The sequence below is a fragment of the Microtus ochrogaster genome, linkage group LG8 (assembly GCF_000317375.1).
Source record: "Microtus ochrogaster isolate Prairie Vole_2 linkage group LG8, MicOch1.0, whole genome shotgun sequence".
NCBI classification, from domain to species: domain Eukaryota; kingdom Metazoa; phylum Chordata; class Mammalia; order Rodentia; family Cricetidae; genus Microtus; species Microtus ochrogaster.
The window spans coordinates 10,304,612-10,318,507 of NC_022033.1; the positions used below are offsets into that span (position 1 = coordinate 10,304,612).

The 13,896-nt window shown below is 45.8% G+C and overlaps 2 protein-coding genes across 2 annotated transcripts in view; one reads left to right on the plus strand and one right to left on the minus strand.

The window, feature by feature from the left end:
- Positions 1-267: 267 nt before the first annotated feature.
- Positions 268-2,671, minus strand: Mocs3 (molybdenum cofactor synthesis 3). Its single transcript, XM_005362846.3, has one exon. It carries the CDS (start codon positions 2,652-2,654, stop codon positions 1,278-1,280), a length of 1,377 nt encoding a protein of 458 aa, XP_005362903.1. The 5' UTR covers positions 2,655-2,671; the 3' UTR covers positions 268-1,277.
- A 201-nt stretch (positions 2,672-2,872) lies between these two features.
- Dpm1 (dolichyl-phosphate mannosyltransferase subunit 1, catalytic) overlaps positions 2,873-13,896 on the plus strand; it is an 18,883-nt gene continuing 7,859 nt past the window's right edge. Inside the window, exons 1-5 of the mRNA XM_005362847.2 lie at positions 2,873-3,097; positions 6,154-6,253; positions 8,914-8,947; positions 11,876-11,952; positions 12,175-12,200. Coding sequence (XP_005362904.1) covers positions 2,937-3,097; positions 6,154-6,253; positions 8,914-8,947; positions 11,876-11,952; positions 12,175-12,200 — 398 coding nt within the window. The 5' untranslated portion in view covers positions 2,873-2,936. The remainder of the gene's footprint in view (positions 3,098-6,153; positions 6,254-8,913; positions 8,948-11,875; positions 11,953-12,174; positions 12,201-13,896) is intronic.

The window sequence follows — 13,896 nt, forward strand, 5'->3', positions numbered from 1 at the left end:
CTAGGTTGGTTTACTGAGGACTGGACAGTCAGGGCTACACAGGGAAACACTGTCTCGAAAAACACTGACCTGGCTATACACACTGGAAGTAGTGTGGACTGTCTGGACAGCTCATCAAACTATTTGTGGTACTGGAAATGAAGCCCAAATTCTTCGGCCTGCTACCACTGACTCTTACCTCCTTTTTACTTTTTGAGACAGGTCTCGGTGAGTTGTCAGTTGTGCCCAGGCTGACCTTGGACACACTCTGTAACTCAGATAGGCCTTGAACTTATGATCCTCCTGCCACTCCCTCTAGAGTAGCTGGATAGACTGACCTGCAACAACAGGCCTAGTGAAACTGTTTACCTTGTACACAAACATAAACACACCTACATAAAAATTCAGAAATAAAGTGGATGGAATCAAAGTAGACAAAGGGGTAGGAGCAAAGGCTGGGATTTGGACTAAAAGATTCCAACAACAATGCAGTTAAGCAAATGTCTCATGTGTATGCCATTAAGGTGGACAAGGAGGCTAAGTACAAGAAAAATGCTAGCAACTTCTAAGGGAAGCTGATGGTCCACAAATCAGTTTCCTTTATTTTGCTATCAAGATTGCACTCTGATATTCATGGCAGGTTCTTGAATGACCAAATTCCAGGTAATGAAAACACTCTGTAGTTATCTATGTCTACAGTGTATATCCTAACATTTTAATTAGAAATAAGACTCAAATATCTTTTTTAAACTTTTTTTTTTATTTTAAAACGTTATGAGTGCTTTTGCCTGAATGTAAGCCTGTGCACCAAGATCCTGCCTGGTGCTGGAAGAGGCAAGGAGACATCTGACCTCATGGGACTGGAGCTTCAGACAGTTGTGAGCCAGCACACGAGTGATCCCCTCTGGGAGGGGGCAGCCAATGCTAAGTCACTTCTCCAGCCTCCCAAAGAATACCTTAGTGGGCTGAATCCAAGTGTACCATCTGTGAGTAATCCAATTAGACTCAGAGGAAGTAAAACTGCGTCCTAACTCCAGGCATAAAATGGATGGTCTAGAGCGCATTGTGACTGCAACAGAGGGGAAACAAAAACCCTGTCACATCCCAAGCTATATGCTGAAGGCACACTGTACAAGGGCCCCAGACACAAGGCAGCTCTCAAACAATTTTAGCCTGCTTTCTCAAAAACCTCCTTGCAAGAGTCTATTTGTTGAGAGGCTGTGGACCCAGGCTCTTCCCTACATGACTGAAGATCCCCGAGGTATCACAACCATCCATGTGACCTGCATGTGGCTCCCTCAGTACTGTGGAAACGACTCATCAATTTTGGCGGCCCAGGCCATGAGTCCCCCTACAATATCCTGAACGGTTAAAGAGTCTAGCTCTGGCACTGTCTTTAAGGTCTGCAGGACCCTCACGGCTTTTTGGGAGTCGTTCCCCAGTTTGCAAATCACATACAACGAGAGAGCAGCCCCTTCCTCCGAGTTCTGTTTCCCTTCCCGGAGGGCATCCCCTAAGAGCTTCAGGCTGTCGGCATCCCTCCGGTCCAGCTTATTCAAAGGGATGTGGAGGGCGTGCGGCAGGCGACAGATGTCCACCTCCACTTGAGGCCGGACATCCAGCAACACGTGGGGCGCTCCGGAATCCAGAAGCCTCTTGTAATCGGTTACGGAAATCCGTTCCTCGGGGTCTAGGAGCTTCAAGACGCGGCACTTGTCGGTGGCCGAGGAGCCGCAGAAGGCCTCGTAGTCCTGCAGGCGGGTCACGGTGGGCTGCTGCCCGCACACGGCGCAGTCGGACCGGCGACGCCGCAGCCGGATCCGGCGGAAGTGGCCGCCGAGGCCGTCGAAGAGCAGCAGGCTGCCGCTGTAGGACGGCCCGAGCCCGGCGGCGATCTTGAGCACCTCGAGCGCCTGCACGCAGCCCAGCACGCCAGGCACCACGCCGAGGACGCCGCCATCGGCGCAGTTGGTCACGGTCTCGGCCGGAGGCGGCCGCGGGAAGACGCAGCGGTAGCAGGGCCCGCCGTCGCAGTGGTAGACGGTCAGCTGGCCCTCGAAGCGCAGAGCGCTGGCCGACACCAGCGGCCGGCCGGCCAGCACGCACGCGTCGTTCACCAGGTAGCGCGTGGGCACATTGTCCGAGCAGTCGGCCACCACGTCGTAGGCGCGGACCAGCTCGAGCGCCCAGGCCTCGCTGAGCGCGCGCGCGTAAACCACGCACTCCACGGCCGGGTTGAGGCGGCGCAGCGCGGCGGCCGCCGAGCGAGCCTTGGCCTGGCCGGCCCGCGCCTCCTCGTGCAGCACCTGGCGCGCCAGGTTGCTCGTCTCCACCACGTCGTGGTCCACCAGCCCCAGGCGGCCCACGCCGGCCGCCGCCAGGTACTGCGCCAGCGGGCAGCCCAGCCCTCCGCAGCCCACCACCAGCACCGAAGCCGACGCCAAGCGCAGCTGACCGCGCACGCCCAGCTCCGGCAGCAATAGCTGCCGGCTGTAGCGGAGGATCTCGGCCCGCGACAGCTCGGCCTTGGGCAGCAGCGGCGGCAACGGGACCGGACGCTCGGGCTCAGGCGCAGACGCCAGGGCTGCAGTCAGCCTCCGCTTCAGCGAAGCCAGCTCTTCCTCGCGCCGGGCAATTTCATCCTGTAACGCCGCTACGTCCTCCTGGGCGGCCATGACAGTCTCTTCCGGAAGTAGCCTGGAAGTGACTTCCGCTTCCTGTTACCCATCTTATAGCGACGGGGAAGACTAAGACGCTTCCTAGAACCTGAGGAAATGAAACGAACGGGTGTTTCCGGAGGAGACCTTCGGAGGCGACTTGAAAGAGTCGCAGAATCGGAGTCTTTCCAGGGAACCACATTGAGGCCTAGGAGAGCCAAGACTCCCTCGGGCCCCGGAATTTGGTACGCTCCCTGCCGGTGACGCACTTCCGCTTCCGGTGCTTCGCGCAGACCCGTCATGGCCTCCACGGAGGCGAGTCGCCGCGGTGTTGCGTCTCAGCGGCCGCCGCAGGCCCGCTCCTCGCGACAGGACAAGTATTCGGTCCTTCTGCCTACCTACAACGAGCGCGAGAACCTGCCGCTCATCGTGTGGCTGCTGGTGAAGAGCTTCTCCGAGAGGTAGAAGTTTCTCGCGCGTTGCCAGCCGCGGGCTGCGCGGCGGCGGTTGGCCGCGCGAGGGACCGAGGCCCGGCCTCGGCTCCCTCCCGAGCCTGCTCGAGGCTTTTCCCAGCGAGGAAAGCCATGGCGGACAGCCCCGCGGCTGTCTCCCGTGCATCTCTCCTTCCCGCTCAGGTCTCTGGCGAGATTGGCCTCCGCTCCCCCACCCCCGCCTTTCTCGTGAAAAGACTGGCTCGGCTTTTAGTTCGGGGTTGAGGCTGAAACCTGACCTCATCCCTCTCCAGGCGCTCACGATCGGCCGCCAGAACCGGGCGTCCCGAGCCGGCGCTCTCACCCGCACCCCCGGGGCCGAGCGCTTATGTAAGCTTGATGTTTGCGCTGTCAGGGAAGTGCTGATGAGCAGGCAGAGAGCACCCTCGCCCAGCGCTGTTGTGGCACCGACATTAGGAACTGGGTCTTGTTAGTTTGTGTGTTTGAGCCTTGCTCAGTGCTAGGCAGTGTTCTACTGAGCCCATTCCTGTCCCTTAGAAACAGGAATTTTGACATTGGATGTGTTACGCAATTTTTTATAAAGGTCTCCTAAGTAAACTTAATAAAATGCCTCCTGAGAGCAGTACGGAGACAGTTGTTTGACGGGCAGAAAGATGATGCTTTGGTAATTTTGGGCGATCTTTTCCTATCAACGTACACAAACGTGATTTTGCAAGTTAGGTAGGATGCCGTAGCAGAGCGCTGTTTATTTAGACTAGTCTTGTCCGAGAACACAGGTTGTTTCCAGAGCTTTTTTTTTGTTCGTTGACCTTTGTTTTTCAAAGACAAACGAGGACGCTGTGCCCATGTTGTCTAGCAGTTAGAAAAATTCCAAACGGGGTGGTGCAAAGGAGGCAGAGGCAGACAGATTGTATGTAGCAAATTCAGGTTCAGCTAGACTTAGCAGCCCCTGTCTCAGAAAAACAAAACAAAATGCTTGATGCGTAGTTTCTCTTTACAGAAAGTCCAAACTCACCATACTGATTGGCAAAAACCATAGACAGCCTTGTTTGTTTGAGACAAGATCTCAGAACTGCATAGTCCTGTCTGGCCTGGAACTCACAACAGCCTGCCTCCCAAAATGCTGGATGGGCCTGAAGGGTGCACTACCACTCAGGGCCAGGATTGTTGGGCTTGATGTTGTTATGTTGTTTGTCTATTTGGAGTTGCTGTTGTTTTTGTTTTGTTTTAGGTTTTGGTGTTTCGAGTCAGGGTTTTCTTTTTGTAGCCCTGGCTGCCCTGAAACTCATTCTTATAAACCAGGCTGACCTCAAACTTGGAGATCTATCTGCCTCTGCCTCCCAAGCACTGGGATTAAAGGCTTGCTACCACCACTGGTCAGGCTTAGGAGTGCTCTTTTGATTATGTCTGAATAAAAATCAGTTTGTATATAGTGGCCCTTCCATGGGTAATAGATTTTTTTTTTGGTTAGGTTTTATTTTTTAAATTGGTTCTGCCAGCTTTTTCCAAATTAGAGAATTTAACCGAAACATTTTAATATGCTTTGACTTTGTATGCTGATTTTACGGTATTTTTGCCCTGTTTAATTTATGAGTCCAACACTCTACCTCCCCACTACAGTTCCCTGCTCCCTTTCATTACATTGTAACCTAGGTCTGGGCTGGAATGCCTCAGCTTCTGAAGTTCTGGGGTATCTTTTTTTTGTGGTTTGGGAGTCAATTGTGCTAGAGAATGGAACTCTGCCAATGAAGTAGATGTTCTGGAATCAAAATGAGGTTTAATAGGAATAGCTACATCTCAGATGTAGTTCTGGTTTTTTCATTTACCTGACCCTCTGGCTTGTTTGAAATCAGGAAGGGAGGAATTTTGCTTAAGAATGTCTTCACAGCAGACAGTGGTGGCATGCTTTATCACAGCACTCCAGACAAAGAGAAAACAGGGCAGTGGTGGCATCAAGGCAGAGGCAGGTGGATCTCTTGAGTTCAAGGCCTGCCTGGTTTCCAGGATAGGTTCCAAAGCTTTACAGAGAAACCAAAAAACAAACAAACAAAAAAAGGCTTCACTTTGTGACATACCTTTTTCCAAAATCAACATCTTTTTTGTTGTGGTCAGGGTCCCTACTCTTGTGTGTGTTGTGGGCTGTGTGTGTACACAGGCTAGCAGAGCAGAGAACACCTGCTGCCTTTCTCTTTCAATCTCCACTTTGAATTGTTTGAAACAGGGTCTCTCTTGGCTTAGAACTTTTCTTATTTGGGGGGTTTCAACCTCCCACCCACCTCCAGTGCTGGAGTTACAGGAATGCTTAGTTATACCCATTCTTGTAGCTGCTGGGGATCCAAATTCAGGTCCTGTTGCTTGTATAACAAGTACTGTTACCCACCAAGCCATCTCCCCAGTCCCTGTTGTACCTGTTCTTGACTTTTAGGTTTTGTTTCTTTCCTGCCAAGTTTGCCAGAGCTAACTTTCACAACCTTTAACAGTCTGTTGTTTCCTGGTTGATTTCCAACCAAACAGGGGCAAGAGGAAGGTGTTGCTTCCTTTTCCTTCCCCTTTATGCCTTATAAAAGGGGGTGGGTGAGTAATGGTGATTATGTGTACATCAGGTAGGACTTATCCTCCAGACAATAAATGTTTATTGGTTTTTAGAGTAGAAACTATTCTGTGAATATAATGGAAAGTAAATTTAAGAGTGAAATAGCCATTCGGTGGTGGCTCATACCTTTAATTCCAGCACTCTGGAGGCAGAGGCAGGTGGACAGCCTAGTCCAGGACAGCCAGGGCTACACAAAGAAACCCTATTTTGAAAAACAAAATAAATAAATAAATGTAAAATTAAGTCAGATAAATTCCAGATTTTTTTTAATGTAAATTTGCTAGTATCATTTAAAGTACTGATTTGCTTTGTTTATTTTGAAATAGGATCTCTGGTATTGCAGGCTGTCTGTGAAAATAACTAGAGCTGAAATGACCTTGAATATCCTGACTCTCCTGACTTTCAACTTAAATTACTTAAAAATTGGAGAGATTATCACCCAACATTAATATAAATTTAAATTTTATTTTAGTGCGATCAACTATGAAATTATAATCATAGATGATGGAAGCCCAGATGGGACAAGAGAAGTTGCTGAACAACTGGAAAAGATCTATGGGCCAGACAGAATTGTAAGTCACAGACCCTTTCCTTTCTCTGTGGGGGAAGGGTGGTAAGGAGCAAAGTCTGGAAAGAAGAGAGGCAGCAGACCCTTTTGAGATAAAATTATGTATCTGATATGTGGACTAGTGGTAATTTTACAACAAAAGAGTGGGCTTGACCTCTGGCTTTATGATGGATTCTAAAGATAAATTTTCTTATAATATTGAAATAAGATACTGTGTTGGGTATGTTATAGAGCTGATCAGGAAATAGTTCTTGGGTTTCTGTCTTGTTCACTCCCTTCTCTGGGCCTGCATATGCTTTGTACACAGTGCTGCCTGCAGCTCGGAAATTGTAGGTAAGAAAGGTGATTGTTGGCAGAGAGACAGGAGTGACTTCAGGGCTTGAGGCAGTTACATTTCTTCCTATAGAGTGATTGGGGGGAATACTTCCAGAATCTCAAAAATCCCAGGCTTGACATTCTCACTCCACCATAGGCCTGTCCTCCTGAAGGAGCAACTTGGGCAGACACAGAGGCAAGTTTATAGTGGCTTCATGAATTTGATATTATTTTTTTTAAAACAGAGTTAGATCTTACTAGAAGGTATTCTTAATATAATTATTAAAAGGTGTTCTAAACTTAATTTGTAGAAGATATTCTTACTATAGATTTTAAGTATGAGGGTGAGAGAGGGGTGTGTGGGCTGGAGGAAAGCTCTTGCTCTTCTATAAGGACCTGCGTTAAGATCTTAGTACGCACATCAGGCAACTCAGAGGTTCCTGTAACCCCAGCATGCAAACACACATGTACACCTGCAAAGAAAGATACGGCGTAGCTGTTGCTTCATTAACAGTTGCTGTGAATTGTACTTTGGATAGCTTGGACCAAAAGCACACAGTTGAATACAGATTTATAAAACATGTTTTGGTGTTAGCTGTGCAGTGTCATTTGTGTAGTTCATTGCAGTCCAGGGTTTCTTGATTTGCGCACATTGCTGAATGATTTGCTATGGGAACCTGCCTTGTTCATTGTAGATGTTTAGTGGCATCTCTGGCCTCTACCCACAAGATGCTATCTTAACAGAGGTTTCTGTCCCGCCTGGTCCCAAAGAAACACACAGAGGCCTACGTTAATTATAAACTGGTTGGCCTAGTAGCTGAGGCATCTTATTAACTAAGTCTTACATCTTTAATTAGCCTATAATTCTTGTCTGTGTTAGCCACATGGTTTGGTACATTTTATCAGTGAGACATTCTCATCTTGCTTCCTTTGCGTCTGGGTGACGACTACAGACTGAGCCTTTCCTCTTCCCAGAATTCTCCTGTTTTGGTCATCCCACCTATACTTCCTGTCTAGCTATTGGCCAATCAGCATTTTATTAAACAAATACAAGTGACAAATTTTTACAGGATACAATACCATTGTCCCACAGCAATGCCAATAGCAACTTCCCTCCCTTTTTGGCAACCTAAAATGCATGTGATATTGTTACATGTCCCCTTGGGGACAACATTGTCCCTTTTCTAGATAGAGAACCATTGTCAGAGAAACATAAGTCTCTGGAGACTCTCTGGATACTTGTCTTTAAAGAAATGGTAGTTGATCAACATAGAAAAACTCGAGCTTTTTTCCCTGTGGTACTGGGGAATTGAGCCTAGGGCCTCACACATGCTAGGCAGATGCTCTGTTCTACCATTTGGCTGTATCCCCAAATCTCTAGACAGGGTCTTACCACTAAGTTGTCCATGGTGGCCTCAATACATACCTTTCTGGATGTAGTGGTATACTGTTTTAATCCCAACACTCAAGAAAAAGGCAGAGGCAAGTGGATCTCTGAGTTCATGACCAACCTGATCTACACAGCAAGTTTCAGGTAAGCCAAAGGTACACGTAGTCAGAACCGGTCTCAACAATAAACAAAACACAAGGAGAAAATTTGCATTTATAATCATTGTTTCCCTGGATAGCCAGACAGTCCTCCTTTCTCCTCCCACCCCCCTCAGGGCCCAGGCTGGCCTGAAACTCATTGCAGGTCTAAACCTTACAACTATAACTAACATGTTCATGACTGTTCGTTTTTGTTTTAGAGTTTTGTTTGTTTTAAGTTTGAGGACAGTTCTTTTAAGGTTTAAAAGAAAGACTTCAGGGTGGATAAACTGTAAGTCTTGGCAGCTGCATGGAAGAGAAAGATGGAGTAAAGGAATACAGAAGACAGAAAAGAGCTGCAGAGAGACTGTTAAACTAGCTGGCGTGATGACTACTTTCTTGCTTTGTTGTTAGATATAGGCATCCTAATGTCTGGGTTGGCTCAGCCTTTCTGAGCTTGAGCTCTTGCCTCCCAAACACTGGCACTGCTGATGTTACACCATAGTTTATACAGTGCTGAGGAGAGTGATTGCTGGTGTTACCCTGTAGTCTACACAGTGCTGAGGAGGGTTAGGGTCTCCGTGATAGTAGGCTTCATCACCAGTCCCCAAACGCTTTTTTAACTTTGGGCAAAAATGTTGAATATACTCTGCTTCAGGGTCTAAGAAAGTCAACTAATCTTTTTAAATGAGTTTGCATTTATAGTAACAAACTTAAGAAATGATCCTTGAAACTATAGTCTTGAGTATGCATTTATAGAAGTAAAAAAATTTTAAATATTTTTGTCTTTTTGTGTTGATATGTTGTTTCTTTTTCTTGCAGCTCCTAAGACCACGGGAGAAAAAGCTGGGCCTCGGTAGGTAGGGGCTTTAACCTTTTCCTGTTACCTGCCCTAGTCATATTTGCCACTGTTTACCCAGTTTGGAAAAAACTCTAGTACAGTCAGCCTTGAGTGATCTCCACAACACCCTAATGGTTTCACTTGGGATGCCTGTATCAATCAGGACTGACTCAGCAAAACATAAGCAACATAATTCTTATAATATAAGTCCAAATCAGATATTTAGTACAGGGATTCTAGTTAACAAGGAAAACATTGTTCAGAAGCCTGATTTAAAGCTGACTAGTGAGGGGCTGGAGGGTGCAGAGGAGTAGGACTCAGAAACCTGGTTAGTTTAGAGGGAGGGAGCAGAATGTGGGGAGGGTGAAGGTGGGTGTGGAGCTGCTCAGCTGACACTAGATGCCATGCAGAGGGGATTACTTAGATGTCCCTGGTTTCTCCTGGCACTCTTTACTTGTCCTCCCAAAACTCTGGAACACAAGGGACAAGAATCCAGAAAGTGGGGTTCTGTATAATGTAGCCTAGATAAAGGAAGAGCCCGGGAATGTGTCTGAGGGTGTACATCTGGGATCAGTATATACTTTGCAAAATATTTAAATGGTAAGTCTAAAAGGTGATTATTTCTAAGAATGAAAAAGTTTTCACCATAAACAGAACATTCTAGAGCAGTAATTCTCAAATCTTCCTAATTCTTTGACCCTTTAATACAGTTGCTCATGTTATGGCGAACCCAACCATAAAATTATTTCTTTGCTACTTTATAACTAATTTTTCTACTGTTACTAATTGTAATGTAAATATTTGATATGCAGGATATCTGATACTAAACCCTTGTTGAAAGGGTCATTTGACCCCCAAAGTGGTCGAGACCCACATGGTTTGAAAACTGCTCGTTGTTCTAGAGTATTTCAGATGAACCCAGTGGTTCTGAGAGGAAACTTGAAATGCCTTCAATTCGTAGTCCTTAACAGAGGAAGCTGTTATCCTGAGGTTGGGGACATGGCTCCGTAGTTAAAGAAAGTACTTGCCCGTACATGAGGGCCAGAGTTCTGATCTCCAGAAATTCTGGGTGTACATGGTGACTCACCTTGTATGTAATTCAACCCCAGAACAAAGGAGTGAGACTAGCCATATCATTGAGCTCTGAATTTGATTGAGAGACCCTGCATTAATAAAAGAGGTAAAAGAAGGATTGAGTATGACTTCGGATCTCTACATGCTTACACATGCATATCTCATTCCCACAAAGAGAGAAAGCATGCATACTTCAAATACACATGGATAACAGAAAAGAAAAGGTTTCTTTCCTGAATGAACTTGCTAGCAGCATCAAATGCTTGAGCTTCTAAGTCCACAGATTCTCTGAGATTGAAATGATCTGGAAGATGCCACCAAAAAAGCCAGAGTTTTTGAACAATCAGTGAAAACATTAGAGTCAATCAGTTGGAGTTGTTAGGAAAGCTCAGCGCTCTAAATGAGATGTTTGTGATGTTTTGTCTTTAGAACTTGTTTCTGCTTTCATTGATCTCTAGTAACTGCCCACACTGTGACACTAGCTTCTGTGTACAGGGTACAAGGATCAGATAAGGAATTTGGCATTTCTGTCACCTCAAACATGTCAGTTTTCAGTAGTTGGGACATTGAAAAGCCCCCTAACCACGTTTGGTGGTGCATGTCTTTAATCTCAGCCCTCGGGAAGTAGATGCAGGTGGAATCTTTATGAGTTTGAGACCAACCTGGTCTACATAACAAATTCCAGACAACATAGTGTGAGACCCTGTCTCAAAAAAAAAAAAAGAAAAAAGTCAGGAAGTCTCTCATTTTGAAATGCTCTGCTGGTATCAGTCATTGAAACTGGACTGCTGTGGATTGTGATGGTGCTCGGGATAAAGAGTGCAGGAATTCCCAGTCATCCCAACATAGCTGGTCAGGCAAGCCCTGAATGGGAGACTCTACACAGATATGGCAAAATGAGATAATAGCTGGGCCCCTGGCCACATGGTCTCAGGGGGTCCTAGTATACCTGACAGATTGCAGTTGACCTTCAGTAAACAGCCCCTTTGGAACCTGACTTGGAGTGGAGGGAAGAACAGGAGGGAAACTGGCTGGGAAATGAAACTAGGACCAGAAGGTAATGCCTAGAGCAACGGGAAGGTGGAGGCAGAGTAGTAAAAGATTGAGGTAGGGCTATACAGCCAGTGTGCCTTGTTACAGTGGGGAGTTGCTGGCAGAAACAGGAATTCAGAGCCTTCCCTGGGCGTGAGTGGTGTAGCCAGACACCTGGTGCTATTTACTGCACAGTAGCTTGTTAGAGGGTCAGGAAGTGGGGGGGGGGGGCTATTGGAATATATTTGAGGTTTAAGAAATAGATAAGATGGCATGGCTAGAAGCTGATGTGTACATATGGAACTCTGAGAAACCTGGCCTCTGTCTCAAGAAGACACTAAAGCGTTAGCAAGAAGGTTTGGTGTTTGGAGGTTATTTTTGGGTGGGGCGACAGGGAGCATAAACATATAATGACGTTTATATAATCTGAAACTTTGGAAGCTTGGCATGGTAGCTCTTAGCAGCTTGAGACTAAGGCAGAAGGATCTCCTGAGTTCAAGGAGTGAAACCCCCACCTAGACCCCCTCCAAAAAAAGAAGAGACTTTTGTATTAAAACTTTTTTTTTGCTATTTTTAAATATAGGGATGGTTGGGTTTTTGTTTTAAGTATTTTGCCTCTATGTATGTCTATGCTCATGTGCATGAATTGTCTGCAGAGTCCAGAACAGGGCAGCAGATCCACTGAAGCTGGAGTTACAGTGGTTGTGAGCTGCCATATCAGTGCTGAGACTAGAACCAGGTCTTCTGGAAGAGCAGCCAGTGCTCTTAACCACTAAGCCACCTCTCCAGGTCCTTCTGGTTATTTTTGTTAATGGGTCTAACTACTTCCATTTTTAGGAACTGCCTATATTCATGGAATAAAACATGCCACAGGAAACTATGTCATCATTATGGATGCTGACCTCTCACACCATGTAAGTGTCCTTTACCACACTCTGTTCTGTTTTATTCTATGTTGAGCTGGTCTTACTATGTCATCTAGACTAGTCTGAAGGCTGCGGGGATTCCCCTGCTTTATCTGTTGAATGCTAAGATTATAGGTATGCACTACTGCACCTAGTTTGCCTTTCTTGATTAGGTGTTTATGAGACTTGTCATATGTTGCTGACTTACTGTTTATTCTTTCCAAATTTCAGCCCAAATTTATTCCTGAATTTATCAGGTAGGTACTGTTTCTAGTATTTTTTTTGGTGGGGGGGGGCCCTTTTTTTAAATTTATATTTTACATATGAGTGCTCTACATGAGCATCCTGCATAGCAGAGGAGGACATCCTAGTACAGATGGCTGTACGCCACCATGTGGTTGCTAAGAATTGAACTCAGAGTCTCTGGAAGAACAGCCACTGCTCTTAACTGCTGAGCCATCTTTTCAGCCTTGTTTCTAATATTTCTAATACTAGAAATTTAAAATTCAGTTTGTTCATTTAAAATATACATGCCACTTTAACTTTTCTATCAAAACTTAACTATAGAGATTTGAAACTCATAAATACAGGCCTGTGACTAAATGACCTATATTAGGAGCCGTTAGGAACCATCAGTGGGTGGTTCTATTCTCTTTTCTTTCAGGACATGGAAAAGATGAAGTCCTTGTTGTCTAGAATTAGGCTTGATTTATTATAGTCAAAGACCATAAACCATAGGATTTGGTCCAGGAGTACCAGGATTCTAGCATCTTGATTCCACAGTGTAATCCCTCACTACGTTGTCAGTCAGCAGCCACAGCTTAAAAGAGGGAATTAAAGGAAACCATTTCCATGTGACCAGTAAAGCATGAGAGAAGTCCATCCTGTTGTGATCGTGAAGGTGCCTGTCACCGGTTAAGTCTGTCAGAGGTGGAGGCTTTTAAAGAACCAGTAAAATGATAAGCCGGACATATGCGATGCTGCTGAAGGAGGTGAGTCATAGACAGAGCCTCTCTAGGAAGTAATGTGGGAAAACATCAAGATGCATGAGCTTTGTCTTAGCCGTTTTAGTGTATTCCATTTGAAAGTCTAAGCATGCTGATTATTTTAAAGAAATTTTATTTGGGCATTACTGGTTTGTGATTCTGTTGAGGTGAGAGACAGTGAAAACAGTCCCTGTCCTAGTCAGGTTTATATTGCTATGATAAATACCATGACCAGAAGCAACTTAGAGAGTAGAGGGTCTTTTTTCAGAATTTTTTATTATACTATGTGAAGATGTGTCACTGTGATTTGTTTACCAAAAAGCTGAATGGCCAGTAGCTAGGCAGGAGAGGTTATGGGGGATTTTCGGGGAAGAGAGGAACTGAGGAGGGGAGGGGATGAATCTAGGCTCAGGAATTTTGCCAGTAAGACGCAGGAAGTCAGACATATAAAATGGAGGAGTGGTAAAAAGCCACGTGACAGAATGTATATTAATAGAAACATGTTAATTTAACTTAGAGGAGCTAGTTGGGAGCAAGCCTGAGCCAAATTATTAGGGAGCTGGTGGTACCAAAAAAAAAAAAAAACTCCTGACAACAGGATTTATTTCATCTTGCATCCCAGGTCACATTCCATCACTGAGAAAAGTCAGGGCAGCGACTGAAACAGAAGCCATAGAGGAACACTGTATAACTGACCTTTTAGCCTACTTTCTTATATACCCCAAAACTACTGCCCAGGGATGCCACCAGCCACATCAGGCTCTAGGCCCTTCCTCAGCAATCATCAGTCATGAAATACCCCATTGGCTTGTTCACAGACCAGTCTGAGATGGAAGTGTTTTCTTAGTTGGGGTTTCTTTTTCTCTAATGACTCTAGCTTCTATCAAGGTAATAAAAAACAACCAGTATCTGATCTGAATTGGACCATTTTTGCAAGTGTTAAAAATGAATGGGCTTGCCGGGCGGT